The sequence below is a fragment of the Nerophis ophidion genome, linkage group LG07 (genome assembly GCF_033978795.1).
Source record: "Nerophis ophidion isolate RoL-2023_Sa linkage group LG07, RoL_Noph_v1.0, whole genome shotgun sequence".
NCBI classification, from domain to species: domain Eukaryota; kingdom Metazoa; phylum Chordata; class Actinopteri; order Syngnathiformes; family Syngnathidae; genus Nerophis; species Nerophis ophidion.
In genome coordinates, this window is record NC_084617.1 from 8,579,101 (window position 1) to 8,597,600 (window position 18,500).

Consider the following 18,500-nt stretch of genomic DNA (forward strand, 5'->3'; position numbering starts at 1 on the left):
CAATCAATCAATCACCAAATCCGGCAGTGACCCACAACTATTAAAAGAGAAACAGATTCATGATGGCGTCATGTTATATTTCACCTGCTTTAAATACACCAGTGTGAAATGAAAATGCTGCTAATTAATACAAAACGTATTCAGCAAAAAAAGCATACATTTTTTTAAAAAAGACAAAAAGCTGGTTCTTCATTTCATTAAATAACTTTTATTTCTTTAAGAATAACAGGAGAAAATTGTTAGCAATTTCTGTACAATTGTTTCACTGTGTTTTCCCTTGGATTGGACTTGTTGAAACCCACAAATGCTCGGGGGAAGCGTGGGGGGGGTCTGAGAAATGTTTACGCTGCCGTGTAGTTCACGTTTTAATCCTTAAAAATAAAAAATAAAACTATTTCTTTGTCCACGGACGTCCGTCGGGTTTTCCTTCAGATTGATTCTGAGAAAGAAATTTCCTTTAGCGCGGTGTTGACTCTCACGCTCTCCTCGCTGGTCTTTGTCCCAGTTCAATGTAAAAAAAATAAAAATAAAATAAAAAACAAAACAAAAACCTAAGAGGCACATTAGAAATACTGCCATTTTCCCAGGACTGTGTCTTTGATTGCATCCACGAACTGTACAGGCACCCAGTAGACCCAATACTGAGACGCTTCTGTGGGACCCAACTGGAACGCCTGGGAGCCAAATAGATGATGTATTGACTCATTGAACGACACACCAAGGATCAACATCACTTTGTCTTAGGCTCTGATTAATCGTGGAAGCGGAAATGTACACATGCGAAACAAAAAAAAAACGGAAAAAAATAAATAAAAAATGGAAGTCTGATTACCATATTTCCTGGACTATAAGCGGCTACTTTTTTCCAACGCTTTGAACCCTGCAGCTTGAGAAAGTGCGGCATAATGTTTTGTATCCAACAAAAGAGTTTTCACTAGAGATGTCAGATAATGGCTTTTTTTTTGCCCGATATTGTCCAACCTTAATTACCGATTCCGATATCAACCAATATATACAGTCGTGGAATTGTGAAGTGAATTATATTTATATAGCGCTTTTCTCTAGTGACTCAAAGCGCTTTGCATAGTGATACCCAATATCTATGTTACATTTAAACCAGTGTGGGTCGCACAGGGAGCAGGTGGGTAAAGTGTCTTGCCCAAGGACACAACGACAGTGACTAGGATGGCGGAAGCGGGAATCGAACCTGCAACCCTCAAGTTGCTGGCATGGCCACTCTACCAACCGAGCTATACACATTATTATGCCTAATTTTGTTGTGATGCCCCGGTGGATGCATTAAACCAGTGGTCCCCAACCTTTTTGTATCCGCGGACCGGTCAACGATTAATAATTGTTCCCGCGGCCCGGAGGTGGAGGGATGATTTTTTACTTTATTTATTTTTTGTCATGAAAAAGGGACGTTCTTGTCATGAAAAAGGGAGTTTTTTGTGGTTGGTGCACTAATTGTTAGTGTATATTGTGTTTTTCATGTTGATTTAATAAATAAATAAAAAAATAACAAATTTTTATTTATTTTTTAAAAAAATGAATAAAAAATTATTCTGCGGCCCGGTACCAATCGGGCCACAGCCCAGTGTTTGGGGACCACTGCATTAAACAATGTAACAAGGTTTTCCAAAATAAATCAACTCAAGTTATGGAGAAAAAAAAAATGCCAACATGCCACTGCCGTATTTATTATTGAAGTCACAAAGTACATTATTTTTTTTTTTAACATGCCTCAAAACTGCAGCTTGTGATTTGGGACATGTTCTCCCTGAGAGAACATGAGGAAGTTGAGGTGGTGGGGTAGGTATATTGTAGGGTCCTGGAAGAGTTAATGCTGCAAGGGGTTCTGAGTATTTGTTCTGTTTTGTTTATGTCTCTATGGCTAAGAGTTGTTCTATGGCTATGTGAGAGGGTTGTGTACTATGGCTATGAGTTGTTTTTCCCCCTTGGCCTCAGTCTGCACCCCCTCTCCAAAGCCCAGGCTAAGACCAATTTTTAAATTTTATTTTATTCTCCTATTTTTTTCTCCCTCCTGCCCCCCCGTTTACCTGTATCTCATCTTTTTTGTGAGGGGCGCTGGAAGCCGGCAGACCTGTCAGCGATCCTGTTCTGTCTCCCTGTAATGTTTGTCTGATCTTGAATGGGATTGTGCTGAAAATTTTAATTTTCCTGAAGGAACTCTCCTGACGGAATACTATCTAATCTAATCTAATGTTGTGTTACGGTGCGGATGTTCTCCCGAAATGTGTTTGTCATTCTTGTTTGGTGTGGGTTCACAGTGTGGCGCATGTTTCTAACAGTCTTAAAGTTGTTTATACGGCCACCCTTAGTGTGACCTGTATGGCTGTTGACTAAGTATGAATTGCAATCACTTGTGTGTGTGAAAGGCCGTAGATATTATGTGACTGGCCCTTTAAGGTTTATTGGCCCTCTGTACTTCTCCCTATGGCCGTGTACCAATCCGTACAGCGGCGTTTTAATTATTTGAAATTAGTTGAAATTATTTTTTTCCAATCATTTTGGAACTTGCAAGCATACTTCTAGGGGCGGTTTAGCTCGGTTGGTAGAGTGGCCGTGCCAGCAATTTGAGGGTTGCAGGTTCAATTTCCCCTTCCGCCATCCTAGTCACTGCCGTTGTGTCTTTGGGCAAGAAACTTTACCCACCTGCTCCCAGTGCCACCCACACTGGTTTGAATGTAACTTAGATATTGGGTTTCACTATGTAAAGCGCTTTGAGTCACTAGAGAAAAAGCGCTATGTAAATATAATTCACTTCACTTCACTTCTTCTTATTACTCATAGTTGCCATGTCTCTTTCTTGTTCTTATGCTTCGTCTCTGTTATGTTTTTGGACATTACTACTTGCCGTAGTGTTGAAGCAATGCATGATGGGAATCTGTATGTTGTGTGGCAGTGTGTCAGCGTCCCGGCTGGAATAAACACGCGCTGAGAAATAGCTCCGTGCCTGCCTACTTTATGGGTTATAAAGCTATGGATAACGGAGACATACATAATAGTCTCCTTTTCAGGTGAGAGAGGACGCCAAAAGCACGCCCCAAATATTGTTGTCTGGGTGGAAATCGGGAGAATGCTTGCCCCGGGAGATGGACGCTTTTGACCTCCCTCCCTTCTCAACGACATTTGGAGCCAAACTTTTTCAGACTGGCTTCAGTCTACAAAACCATTACACCATCACACCCAAGACAATTGGGCACACACTCACACACCTCCCCTCCCCCACCCCACGCCTTCACCACTGCTTTTTCTTCCCCTAGGGCAGCGGTTCTCAACCTTTTTTCAGTGATGTACCCCCTGTAAACATGTTTTTAATTCAAGTACCTCCTAATCAGAGCAAAGCATTTTTGGTTGAAAAAAAAGAGATAAAGCACTATGTCATTAGTTTCTGATTTATTAAATTGTATAACAGTGCAAAATATTGTTAATTTATAGTGGTCTTTCTTAAACTATTAAGAAAAAAAGACATAAAAATAACTAAAAACTTGTTGAAAAATAAACAAATGATTCAATTATAGATAAAGATTTCTACACATAGAAGTAATCATCAACTTAAAGTGCCCTCTTTGGGGATTTTAATAGCGATCCATCCGGATTCATGAACTTAATTCTAAACATCTCTTCACAAAAAAAATGAATCTTTAACATCAATATTTGTGGGTTCTTCCGAGGATGTTGTTGTCGTAATGATTTGTGCAGTCCTTTGAGACATTTGTGATTTGGGGCTATATAAATAAACATTGATTGAATATTTATGGAACATGTACACAAAAAACCTAGCTGTCAACACTGAATATTGAATTTTTGCATTTCTTTTCACAGTTTATGAACTTATATTCATATTTTGTCAAAGTATTATTGTGAATTATTGTGAATTATATTTATATAGCGCTTTTCTCTAGTGACTCAAAGCGCTTTTACATAGTGACACCCAATATCTAAGTTACATTTAAACCAGTGTGGGTGGCACTGGGAGCAGGTGGGTAAAGTGTCTTGCCCAAGGACACAACGGCAGTGACTAGGATGGCGGAAGCGGGAATCGAACCTGCAACCCTCAAGTTGCTGGCACGGCCACTCTACCAACAGAGCTATACCGCCCCACAATATTCAATAAATATATTTATAAAAGGAGTTTTTTGAATTGTTGCTATTTTTAGAATATTTTTTTAAAAAATTGCACGTACCCCTTGGCATACCTTCAAGTACCCCCATTTAAGAACCACTGCCCTAGGGCTCCACCCCCCCCCCCTCTGTGCGAGTTGTCGTGATTAAATGTAACATGTTTATGTGTGCATTGCAAATGAGTGTTTTTCCCTTGGACTCAGCCTGGACCCACCTTTGACTGATATTTTTTTACTCTTCCCCCCTTTCCCGATATCAACTTTTTCCCACCTTTTTTTAAGGGGTGCCGTAAAAATGGCTGATTCGTTGGTGGTCCCGTCTTGTCTCCTTGTAACGTACGTCTGCTCTTAGTGGGACTGTGCCGAAAATGTACTTTTCAGTTCTTATGTGTCTTGTGCATGTTAAAAATTGACAACTCATTTCCATCCATCCATCCATCCATCCATTTTTCTACCGCTTATTCCCTTTCGGGGTCGCGGGGGGCGCTGGCGCCTATCTCAGCTACAATCGGGCGGAAGGCGGGGTACACCCTGGACAAGTCGCCACATCATCGCAGGGCCAACACAGATAGACAGACAACATTCACACTCACATTCACACACTAGGGCCAATTTAGTGTTGCCAATCAACCTATCCCCAGGTGCATGTCTTTGGAAGTGGGAGGAAGCCGGAGTACCCGGAGGGAACCCACGCATTCACGGGGAGAACATGCAAACTCCACACAGAAAGATCCCGAGCCTGGATTTGAACCCAGGACTGCAGGACCTTCGTATTGTGAGGCAGACACACTAACCCTTTCCATAAATAATTTCCATTCCATTTTTGTAAGACATTTGTGTGTTGTTCCCTGCTTGCTTTCAGAGCCTGAAGCTGCCGAGCGTCACCGCCCGTCGCCCTGGTGTGACCCTGGTGTGACCCTGGTGTGACCCTGGTGTCGATGCAACGCTCTTACTCACCATCATGAAATAGCCCTCGTGCTCTTCAATAGGCTCGGACAGCACGTTCTTAATGGAGCCCATCGGCACCTTCTCTGTCCTCTCTGCACACACGGAGACACCACAGTGACGCCGCCGTCCCCCTTTAAGGTGACGACCTACCGCCAGACGCCCGCTCACCTTTCGTGCCGATCCACAGCTGATCCTGCTCCAGTTTGAACGTGAGTCGTACTTTCCCCCCGGACTTATTGTACATTCCGGATAAAGGCACTGTTGGTAGTCGCTCCTGTGTGGGGAAGTGGGTCAGTGGCGGTCAAAGACTCGTGCGACAAAACCGCAAACATGCTCACTTTTGTTCCTTTGATAGCCGGCATGATGTCTTCTGGTTTACCTTTGTCCAAAACCTTCCTGTGTTGCTGGGAGAAAACATAAAAGTTATGAGTTTAAATAATTGCATGATGCACGAGTGTGTGCATTAGTGGACAAATTCTAAAATGGACTGTGATATTCTAATGGTCTGCTCCCCTTAGTGGTGGTAGAATCATGGTCCGGGGTTGCATGAGTGGAGCGGTGGTTCACTGTGACATTCTGATGGTGAAGTGAATTACATTTATATAGCACATTTTTTTCTAGAGACTTAGCCAGGGTATCTGCAGGTTTCAGCAAGTAAAATTTAAGACTTTTTAAAGGGGAACATTATCACCAGACCTATGTAAGCGTCAATAAATACCTTGATGGTGCAGAAAAAAGACCATCTATTTTTTTAACCGATTTCCGAACTCTAAATGGGTGAATTTTGGCGAATTAAACGCCTTTCTGTTCATCTCGCTGGAGGCGATGACGTCAGAATGTGACGTCGCCGAGGTAACACACCCGCCATTTTCATTTTCAACACATTACAAACACCGGGTCTCAGCTCTGTTATTTTCCGTTTTTTGGACTATTTTTTTGGAACCTTGGAGACATCATGCCTCGACAGTGTGTTGTCGGAGGGTGTAACAACACTAACAGGGAGGGATTCAAGTTGCACTACTGGCCCGAAGATGCCAAAGTGTCTGCCGCCAGACCCCCATTGAATGTGCTGGAGTGTCTCCACATTTGACCGGCGATGCTAAGGCAGACATGGCACAGAGATGTATGGATAACCTGCAAATGCATTTAAACGATAGTCAACAAAATCACAAAGGTGAGTTTTGTTGATGTTGACTGCCAGCTAATCGATGCTAACATGCTACGCTAATCGATGCTAACATGCTATTTACCGGCAGTGCTAAAGCAGACATGGAACAGAGATGTATGGATAACCTGTAGATGCATTTGCAACTATATTACGTTTCCTTCCACCCACATTTAATGCGAAACAAACACTTACCAATCGACGGATTTAAGTTGCTCCAGTGTCAAAAGATGCGAAAGTCCAGATCGTTTGGTCCGCACATTTTAACAGCGATGCTAACGCAGCTATTCGGCCATGCTATGGCTATGAATAGCGTCAATAGCTTCAGTTTCTTCTTCAATATTTTCATACTCCAACCATCTGTTTCAATACATGCGTAATCTGTTGAATCGCTTAAGTCGCTGAAATCCGAGTTTGAATCCGAGCTAATGTCGCTATATCTTGCTGTGGTATTCCCATTGTTTGTTTACATTGGCAGCACTGTGTGACGTCACAGGGAAATGGCCAGTGTCTTCGCAGAGAGCCGAAAATAAGGCACTTTAAAGCTTTATTTAGGGATATTCCGAGACCGGTAAAATTGTGAAAAAAAACTTCAAAAAATACAACAAGCCACTGGGAACTGATTTTTATTGTTTTTAACCCTTTTGAAATTGTGATAATGTTCCCCTTTAAGACCTTTTTGGTCCCACCTTGAATGAAATTTAAAAATCTATAAATATAAGCGATGGTTGGGGATCCCACTGTACTACAACCTCAATGACAATCAGTCAAGTTTACTTTTTGTATGTTTGTTAATAAACAAACTGATAAGCTCCACTCTGCCAAACAGCTTATCAAAAATCTTGAGAGATCCAAAAACTTTGACATCCAAAACAAAACAAACCAACACCAACGCCAGTAAAAACATAATAACCGTGGTGAGGGTATGAATAAATTACATTTGGTCAATAATAGTGCAATAATAGTGCAAAACAGTATTATAATATTAACAACAAAACATGGACATCCAGTTGTTTCTTCTTCGTGCTGTGATTCAGTGTTTCATCGAACATTAACACAATGACTTGGTCGAAGAGCAGGTTTTGGATGTGAGGTGCTAATCCGTGTCTCGTAATATATGCTATGCTGTTTTATCCGTTCCGCAGGAAAATGTATTAGCAACCTGAGAATCAGGAAACATCACACGAAAAAGATCGCCAATCCCGTCATTTGAGGTGTAGGATTGATGTTTCACCACAGTGTGCAAGATCCATAACACCTCGGATTTTAATGTTGCTGTCCCGCCGAAGATTAGTGTCAGGTCAGTGCTGCTAGCGGCAGTTGTTGCTAGCTGGGGGGGCGTTGGCGCTGGACCCAGGCAGAACTGAGAGATGCCCGGTGTTTGTTTTTGGCTCTCTGCCGCGATTTTATGCTTACCGCACTACATGTGCGATTCGACCACTCTAATTCTCATGGTGCCAAGTTTGAAATCCCTCTTACAAAGTATGCACCTGGCCTCCTCGGGATCGGCAACAGGCTTAAGCCAGCTTTTAAACCGGCTGTCCTCCAGCCAACGCTCGCAAAACTTGCATTTCCCCATGCTGACTGAAAGGCGGGACGCGAGGAAGAAAGGAAGAAGTACTCCAGTACTTGGGCTCCAGTACTCTGGAATGCCCTCCCGGTAACAGTTCGAGATGCCACCTCAGTAGAAGCATTTAAGTCTCACCCTAAAACTCATTTGTATACTCTAGCCTTTAAATAGACTCCCTTTTTAGACCAGTTGATCTGCCGTTTCTTTTCTTTTTCTCCTATGTCCCACTCTCCCTTGTGGAGGGGGTCCGGTCCGATCCGGTGGCCATGTACTGCTCGCCTGTGTATCGGCTGGGGACATCTCTGCGCTGCTGATCCGCCTCCGCTTGGGATGGTTTCCTGCTGGCTCCGCTGTGAACGGGACTCTCGCTGCTGTGTTGGATCCGCTTTGGACTGGACTCTCGCGACTGTGTTGGATCCATTATGGATTGAACTTTCACAGTATCATGTTAGACCCGCTCGACATCCATTGCTTTCCTCCTCTCCAAGGTTCTCATAGTCATCATTGTCACCGACGTCCCACTGGGTGTGAGTTTTCCTTGCCCTTATGTGGGCCTACCGAGGATGTCGTAGTGGTTTGTGCAGCCCTTTGAGACACTAGTGATTTAGGGCTATATAAGTAAACATTGATTGATTGATTGATTGATGTGGTCTGCGCGTGACTGACACTGAAATCACTCACTTTTACTCAAAAACGTGCCCCGAAAAAAACAAAAAAAAACTGGCCCGACAATTTAAGACCATTGAGTACTGAATTTAAGACCATCTTAGGAATTTCTAATAAATGTAATACTTTTTAAGGCCTTAATTTTAGATACATGAATTTAAGACTTTTTAAGGATCCGCGGATACCCTGTTAGCACATACATGAATCCCAACATGTACTTTGACATTCTAAAGGTAGTGTAACAATTTGGGACCACATGAGTGCCGCCGGAATTGGAGAGTTGTGTTTCTTTGAGGGGGAAAACACAAATTCCAACACGGACTGCGACATTCTGATGGTTCGCTCCCTTGGTGGTGATAGCATCATGGTCCGGGGCTGCATTCATTAATGGTGGAGGGAAGGCAACACATTCCAATACGTTCTGATGGTCAAGTTAATAACATTTATAAAGCACATTAGCTCTGATGGTGAACTTAATTATATTTATAAAGCACATTTTCTCTGGGGAGCAGCGGAGTATTGTGGGGGAAAAACATAAATCCCAAAGTGTACTGTGACATTCTAAAAGCAGTGTCACTGTTTGGCCGCCTGAATTGGAGAGCTGGATTAGAGCTGAATTGGCCACTAAATCAGAGTGTGCCTAAAAGTCGTCACAATTCATCTTTGATTGTTTTCTAAATATCTGCGCATTTTACGGTGGTGTTTTGTAGTGTCTCTGTCTAGGGCCGCATGAGTGCTGCCACTGGGGAACCATGATTTCCAATATCTTCCCTTCATCAGCCTCATTCCATCCAAGTATAATTATTTGACCACTAATCAGAGTGTGCCTAAAAGTAGTCACAGTTCTTTTTTGATTGTTTTCTGAATATCTGCGCCTTTTACGATGGTGTTGGTAGTGTCACGGTCTAGGGCCGCATGAGTGCTGCTGCCACCGGGGAACCAAGATTTCCAACATATTCCCTTCATTAGCCTCATTCCATCCCGGTATGATTATTTGGCTACTAATCAGGGTGCGCCTAAAAGTGGTCACAATTCTTCTTTGATTGTTTTCGTCACACTACTCACTGCTGCCCACTTGCTGACAGACTGGAGTACTGCAATTGCACAATGTTAATTCCTTTTTTTTTTTGCTGTAACTTTAAAACCTCTAAAAGCTAAGTGGGTCTCATGCGTGGACAGCACCTTTTAGCTCTTATTTCCAAAATTGTGTACACTACTGAATTGGGGTCTTATGGCCACTTGTGTGGACACTTACACTGCCATCTGGTGGTGTCAGAAGAGTATAACATACAATGGAATTTGGTGTAAAAAGTGTAAAAATACCAATTAGCATGTCACTTAACCTGAAGGACACGTTTGTTACTTATGGACTGAGTACATCATATCAAAAGATGATTCTTAGTTTTTATTCTAATTAGGGTCCAACAAGCCCAAATAGCAAAGACAAAAAAAAAAGCATGTAAACAAACAGCTTGGGCCTTAAAGGCCTACTGAAATGAGATGTTCTTATTTAAACGGGGACAGCAGGTCCATTCTATGTGTCATACTTGATCATTTCGCGATATTGCCATATTTTTGCTGTAAGGATTTATTAGAGAACATCGACGATAAAGTTCGCAATTTTTGGTCGCTAATAAAAAAGCCTTGCCTGTACCGGAAGTAGCAGACGATGTGCGCGTGACGTCACGGGTTGTGGAGCTCCTCACATCTGAACATTGTTTACAATCATGGCCACCAGCAGCGAGAGCGATTCGGACCGAGAAAGCGACGATTTCCCCATTAATTTGAGCGAGGATGAGAAATTTGTGGATGAGGAAAGTGAGAGTGAAGGACTAGAAAAAAAAAAGACTATACATTTGGAGCGATTCAGATGTTATTGGACAAATTTACTAGGATAATTCTGGAAAATCCCTTATCTGCTTATCGTGTTACTAGTGTTTTAGTGAGATTATATGGTCGTACCTGTACAACCTGAAGGTCGGCCCCGCACCGTTCTTCAGCACCAGTCGACGGGTGGTGGCGATACCCATCTCTGCCCTTCGCAAGGGACCCTCTTCGAAACACGATCTTTTGAAATGATCGCTGCATAATACACTGTATTTTGTGTGTGTGGTCCAATCCAACCGTGTTCGCTTGACATCTCTGTTCCATAGTAAAGCTTCACCGTCATCTTTCGGGAATGTAAACAATGAAACACCGGCTGTGTTTGTGTTGCTAAAGGCGGCCGCAATATACCGCTTCCCACCTACAGCTTTCTTCTTTGACGTCTCCATTATTCATTGAACAAATTGCAAAAGACTCAGCAACACAGATGTCCAGAATACTGTGGAATTATGCGATGAAAACAGACGACTTATAGCTAGGAACGGTGCTGGAACAAAATGTCCTCTACAAGCACGTCCTTTTAGCATGATACTTCCGCGCGAAATTTAAAATTGCAATTTAGTAAACTAAACCGGCCGTATTGGCATGTGTTGCAATGTTAATATTATTATTATTATTATTATTAGTGATTCCCAAAGCCCAAAAAAAGTCTGCGGGCTATAGAGCGTTTTCCGTTCGGGCTCCAGTACTCTGGAATGCCCTCCCGGTAAAAGTTTGAGATGCCACCTCAGTAGAAGCATTTAAGTTTCACCTTAAAACTCATTTGTATACTCTAGCCTTTAAATAGACTCCCTATTTAGACCAGTTGATCTGCCGTTTCTTTTCTTTTTCTCCTATGTCCCACTCTCCCTTGTGGAGGGGGTCCGGTCCGATCCGGTGGCCATGTACTGCTTGCCTGTGTATCGGCTGGGGACATCTCTGCGCTGCTGATCCGCCTCCGCTTGGGATGGTTTCCTGCTGGCTCCGCTGTGAACGGGACTCTCGCTGCTGTGTTGGATCCGCTTTGGACTGGACTCTCGCGACTGTGTTGGATCCATTATGGATTGAACTTTCACAGTATCATGTTAGACCCGCTCGACATCCATTGCTTTCCTCCTCTCCAAGGTTCTCATAGTCATCATTGTCACCGACGTCCCACTGGGTGTGAGTTTTCCTTGCCCTTATGTGGGCCTACCGAGGATGTCGTAGTGGTTTGTGCAGCCCTTTGAGACACTAGTGATTTAGGGCTATATAAGTAAACATTGATTGATTGATCATTGATATATAAGCTATCAGACTGCGTGGTCGGTAGTAGTGGCTTTCAGTAGGTCTTTAAGAGGTCTAAGCCAAAAAATCATACCCGTATTAAAACGCCCGTAACATGATAGTTCACTTCTTTTTACACTTGTGCAAGCATGTGGCGACAGACTAGTTCCTACCTTTTGTCTGCATAGAGGCTCCTTCTTGTTTTCCTCTGCTTTCACTTCCTGCTGCATGACCTCTTTGGGCGTGCTGACGGCCAGCACGTCGTTGATGGTGGAGCCCACCACCATGATCTTGGCGCCGCTGGTCACTTTTATCTCCCGTAGCGTCTTGTCCTCCGGAAGCAGGCCTTTGTACATGACCTTCTGCATGGCCGGCGGAAGACCTGGCGAGAGGACGTTTTAAGACTCGGCCGGCGCCGGTTAGCGGAAGGGGGATTCCTCACCGGTGAGCGAGTGGATCCTCTCCTTCAGCTTGGCGCCGGTGCTGTCCAGAGGGATCTTCAGGTCGTATTTGATCTTGTTCCAGATGATCTTCAAGTCTACCGTCTCGCCCTCCTCCTCCACGTCGTCCCCGTTGCTCATGCTGGGGGAGTCCTGAGTGGTGGCGTTCCCCGCCTTGGACGTGGAAGCCGAGTCGCCCTTCTCATCCGAGTCGACCAGGGGAGCGTCTTCTTTCGGCTCGACGTCCGTTTGCATTACAACGTCACTTCCTGTTAGGGAAAACAGATTTCGGAGGTGTTAGCGTGTGAGTTTCACAAACCTCATGTAAATAATACACAACATAAAGTAGCAAGAAACACGTCACTAATGAATCAAGCAAAACCTTTCCTAGACTAGAAATCACTAGTGTTACCATATCATCATTTGAAGTCCCTCCTTAAAACTCATTTGTATACTCTAGCCCCTTATAGACCAGTTGATCTGCCGTCTCTTTTCTGCTCTGCCCCCCTCTCCTGCGTGGAGAGGTGACCTCAGATGAGTCGCGAGCTGTTCAAAGTCGGGTACTGTGCATCAGTTGGGGATGTCTCAGAGCTGCTGACATGTGTCCATTCAAGGTGATCTCCTGCTGGCCCCACTATGGACTGGACTCTCACACTATTAACTAGGTCCTCTATGGACTGGACTCTCACACTTAACTAGATCCACTATGGACTGGACTCTGAGTCTATGAACTAGATCCACCATGGACTAGACTCTCACACTATGAAATAGATCCACTATGGACTGGACTCACACTATTAACTAAATCCACTATGGACTGGCCTCTCACATTATTAACTAGATCTACTATGGACTGTACTCTCACACTATTAACTAAATCCACTATGGACTGGACTCTTACACTATTAACTAGATCCACTATGGACTGGACTCTCACACGACTATTTTAGATCCACTATGGACTGGACTCTCACACTATTAACTAGATCCACCATAGGCTGGACTCTCACACTATGAACTAGATCCACTATGGACTGGACTCAAACTATTAACTAAATCCACTATGGACTGGACTCTCACACCATTAACTAGCTCCTCTATGTACTGGACTCTGACACTATGAACTAGATCGACTATGGACTGGACTCTCACACAATAACTAGATTCACTATGGACTGGACTCTCACACAATAACTAGATTCACTATGGACTGGACTCTCACACTACCTTTTTAGATCCACTATGGACTGGACTCTCACACAACTATTTTAGATCCACTATGGACTGGACTCTCACTACTAACTGGATCCACTGTGGACGGGACTCTCACACTATTAAGTAGATCCACTATGGACTGGACTCTCACACTAATATTCTAGATCCACTATGGACTGGACTCTCACACTAATATTCTAGATCCACTATGGACTGGACTCTCACACTATTAACTAGATCCACTATGGACTGGACTCACACTATTAACTAGATCGACTATGATCTGGACTTTCACACTATTAACTAAATCCACTATGGACTGGACTCTCACACTATTAACTAAATCCACTATGGACTGGACTCTCACACTACCTTTTTAGATCCACTATGGACTGGACTCTCACACAACTATTTTAGATCCACTATGGACTGGACTCTCACTACTAACTGGATCCACTGTGGACGGGACTTTCACACTATTAAGTAGATCCACTATGGACTGGACTCTCACACAATAACTAGATTCACTATGGACTGGACTCTCACACAATAACTAGATTCACTATGGACTGGACTCTCACACTACCTTTTTAGATCCACTATGGACTGGACTCTCACACAACTATTTTAGATCCACTATGGACTGGACTCTCACTACTAAGTGGATCCACTGTGGACGGGACTCTCACACTATTAAGTAGATCCACTATGGACTGGACTCTCACACTAATATTCTAGATCCACTATGGACTGGACTCTCACACTAATATTCTAGATCCACTATGGACTGGACTCTCACACTATTAACTAGATCCACTATGGACTGGACTCACACTATTAACTAGATCGACTATGGTCTGGACTCTCACACTATCAACTAAATCCACTATGGACTGGACTCTCACACTATTAACTAAATCCACTATGGACTGGACTCTCACACTACCTTTTTAGATCCACTATGGACTGGACTCTCACACAACTATTTTAGATCCACTATGGACTGGACTCTCACTACTAACTGGATCCACTGTGGACGGGACTTTCACACTATTAAGTAGATCCACTATGGACTGGACTCTCACACTAATATTCTAGATCAACTATGGACTGGACTCTCACACCATTAACTAGATCCACTATGGACTGGACTCACACTATTAACTAGATCGACTATGGTCTGGACTCTCACACTATTAACTAAATCCACTATGGACTGGACTCTCACACTATTAACTAAATCCACTATGGACTGGACTCCCGCACTATTAACTAGATCCACTATGGACTGGACTCTCAAACTATTGACTAGATAAACTCGACGTCCATTGCACCGGTTGCTCGGGGGTCCCCACATCGTCGGTCCCCTCCGAGGTTTTCTCATTGTCATCCCAATGGGGTTGAGTTTTTCCTTGCCTCGATGTGGATCGCACAGCCGTTTGAGACACTTGTGGTGTGGTTGGAGTGTCCGCCCTGAGATCGGTAGGTCGTGAGTTCAAACCCCGGCCGAGTCACACCAAATACAACAAAAACGGGACCCGTTTCCTCCCTGCTTGACACTCGGCATCAAGAGTTGAAACACCAAAAATGTAACCCCGGGCGCGGCCACGGCTGCTGCTCACTGCTCCCCTCACCTCCCAAGCGTGAACATGGGTATGGGTCAAATGCAGAAGATAATTTCACCACACCTGGTGTGTATGTGTTATTTAATTGACTATATTCGCTTTTTAATCGACCTAATTTACATTTTATCTCTCATAATGACTGCTTTGTAGCAGATAATGGAGTAAAATCGAAACACTTTCCACATGACACTGCATTTATCACTTTCATTTTCCTTACAACTCACAACTCTCTAAAACAATACATTTGAAGCTGAGTGTAATACTATAACACATTTCACTTGGACTGGACTCTCACACTATTAAGTAGATCCAATATGGACTGGACTCTCACACTATTATGTTAGATCCACTAAGGACTGGACTCTCACACTATTAACTAAATTTACTATGGACTGGACTCTCACATTATTAACTAGATCTACTATGGACTGGACTCTCACACAATAACTAGATCCACTATGGACTGGACTCTTACAATATTAACTAAATCCACTATGGGCTGGACTCTCACATTATTAACTAGATCCACTATTGACTGGACTCACACTTAACTAGCTCCACTATGGTCTGGACCCTCACACTATTAACTAGATCCACTATGGACTGGACTCTCACACTATTAACTAGATCCACTATGGACTGGACTCTCACACTATTACTAGATCCAATATGGACTGGACTCCCACACTCTTATATTAGATCCACTATGGACTGGACTCTCACATTATTAACTACATCCACTATGGACTGGACTCACACTATTAACTAGATCCACTATGGACTGGACTCACACTATTAACTACATCCACTATGGACTGGACTCACGCTATTAACTAGATCGACTATGGTCTGGACTCTCACACTATTAACTAAATCCACTATGGACTGGACTCTCACACTATTAACTAGATCCACTATGGACTGGACTCACACTATTAACTAAATCCACTATGGACTGGACTCTCACACTATTAACTAGATCCACTATAGACTGGACTCTCACATTATTAACTAGATCCACTACGGACTGGACTCTCCCACTATTAACTAGATCCACTATGGACTGGACTCTCACACTATCAACTAGATCCACTATGGACTGGACTCTCACACTATTAACTAGATCCGTAGGTTGTGAGTTCAAACCCCGGCCGAGTCACACCAAACACTACAAAAACGGGACCCGTTTCCTCCCTGCTTGACACTCAGCATCAAGGGTTGGAACTGGGGGTTAAATCACCAAAAATGTAACCCCGGGCGCGGCCACGGCTGCTGCTCACTGTTCCCCTCACCTCCCAAACGTGAACATGGGTATGGGTCAAATGCAGGAGATAATTTCACCACACCTGGTGTGTATGTGTTGACTAATTGACTATATTCGCTTTTTAATCGACATAATTTACATTTTATCTCTCATAATGACTGCTTTGTAGCAGATAATGGAGTAAAATCGAAACACTTTCCACATGACACTGCATTTATCACTTTCATTTTCCTTACTCACAACTCTCTAAAAAAATACATTTGAAGATGACTTAAATAAAAGAAGACATTTGACGGAGTTTTAAGTCCCCTCTTTCACAGAACAGAGAATATTAGGACTTGTTCGCAGTTTCTGACGTTAGCTCGCCTCTCACCCCAACATGTACGTGGATTTTTATTTCTTGTATTTTTAAGGACACGACCTGGTGTTAACGCGCCTACGAGCCGCCCGCTTTAAATCGTCGCCCGCGGGCAAAAGTTGGTGTAACGGAATGAAGAAAATGCTGCTATGTTGTGTTCAATACCCACCATCCCGGGCCGCCATGATGATTGTGTACAATCAGTGGAAACCTTCCACCGAGCCGAAGAGTGTCACTACAGGGCAAGATGGTGCCGCTCCTCCGGGACGTTAAAAAAGTGGACATACGTGGGATTACCACGTGTTATCAAACGGATACATAGATAGCACGCGTCCTCATGTTCGCTCACGTCTAGGAATGCACGTATAATAAATTGGTTTTATAAACCGGGGCGGGGTGAAAAAACGAAATAAATGGAGTTTAAAATAACGCTCCATAAAGTGTTTTTTTCTCCGTTTTACATGATACGTTACTTTAGTCGAGTAAATTGGAGTTTTAACTGTAAAAAATACGAACGCGGTCGTTTAAAGTGTATTGGAACCACGAAGGCGGAATTGGATGACAGAGAACGCTCTCGTTTCGGAGATGTTCTTTGTTGTAGCAGGAAGAGAGGTGGCACTTTCCTCGTTTCCTATTGGTTGGCGAGTTCTTATTCGTGCGTGTTTTATAGTTCGACGCTTTATTGACATCGTGTGGCTCAAACTTGTCCTGCAACGTTCCCCATTCTTGATGGAAGAGATCAAATGTTGTATTTTTTTTTTGTAATAACGACTGTAACATAGAAATGTTTGTCAACATTATTATGCTCCAGGAAGAAAAAATATCTACATAAATGTCGATTTATTGGATATTAATTGGATAAAGGCAGGGGTGTCCAAAGTGTAGCGCGGGGGCCATTTGCGCCATCCATCCATCCATCCATTTTCTACCGCTTATTCCCTTTCGGGGTCGCGGGGGGCGCTGGCGCCTATCTCAGCTACAATCGGGCGGAAGGCGGGGTACACCCTGGACAACAAAATTGCGCCCCCTAGGATAATTTTTTAACGGCCCTAAGCACATTCTAAAAATACGATTACAAAAATAAAAAACAGAAAAAGTGGTGTAAAAGAGCAAACAGGTGAAATGTGACAAGAAAATGTTTACTCTAATAACACAAAGTTGCCATGCAGGCTGTTGTTTTCTTTAAAAATAATAATTAATCAAAATCAATGTTACATTAAATATTCCACTTGGAGACATTTTTTGGGGGGAAAATGTTGCATATTTTGTGTTTGCCATATAAAAAAACAAAGTTGTTTTTTTTTCTAAAGAAGGGCCTGATGAGAACAAACAAAAAACATAAACAACAATAAAAGTTATAATTGACAGATGGATCTGAAGTGGATCTCAAAACGATTGTGTTTAAAGTAGACAGAAAAAAAAAAGTTGTTTATTTTTAATGAGTAGGACCCTTTTGGATCCCCAATAATTTAAGTATAATTTTTTGTGTGTGTTATTGCTAAAAACAAATAATAATACATTAAAATCAATGTTGACATTTTTAAGGCTCCAACTATTATATAATATCAAATATTCCACTTTAAAATTTTATTAGGGGAAACTTTTGCCTATTTTGTGTTTTTTTCCCCATAACAAAACAGGGTTTTCTTTGACAAAAAGGGCATACAACTTAAATCTTTAAAAACTTTATATTGACAAATAGTTGTTGATCTAGAGATTTAAACCTTGAATAAAAATAATACAAAATAATGACACATTTTAAATATTTTTTGGACCAAAATATTGTGGGGTCCCTGGGATCAAGCCTGAGTGGAGGCCTAAATGTAGATTTTTACACATATATTGTATTGGTTTTTGAAATTAAAAAAATATCACAATGGCCCCTGCTCTGTGGAAAAAGTTTGGACACCCCTGGCTTAATGGTATACAATTATCAATCAAATCGTGGCGGATGATTAAGAGTACAAAAGCC

At 42.7% G+C, this 18,500-nt stretch overlaps 1 protein-coding gene across 1 annotated transcript; it reads right to left on the minus strand.

Annotated features, from left to right (window-relative positions):
• Positions 1–185: 185 nt before the first annotated feature.
• ubfd1 (ubiquitin family domain containing 1) lies at positions 186–16,856 on the minus strand. The gene is made up of 7 exons (XM_061905299.1): positions 16,698–16,856; positions 12,069–12,335; positions 11,800–12,008; positions 5,435–5,500; positions 5,265–5,370; positions 5,106–5,188; positions 186–674 (listed from the first exon to the last, which is right to left on the minus strand). Exons 1-7 carry the CDS (start codon positions 16,711–16,713, stop codon positions 564–566), a joined length of 858 nt encoding a protein of 285 aa, XP_061761283.1. The 5' UTR covers positions 16,714–16,856; the 3' UTR covers positions 186–563.
• Positions 16,857–18,500: the final 1,644 nt, after the last annotated feature.

Coding starts and splice junctions, on each gene's coding strand:
- ubfd1 (XM_061905299.1), bottom strand. Junction 5,189..5,264: donor GCTGTGGATCGGCACGAAAG/GTGAGCGGGCGT, acceptor CCGTGTGTGCAG/AGAGGACAGAGAAGGTGCCG. Junction 675..5,105: donor ACGAGGGCTATTTCATGATG/GTGAGTAAGAGC, acceptor TTTGGCTCCCAG/GCGTTCCAGTTGGGTCCCAC.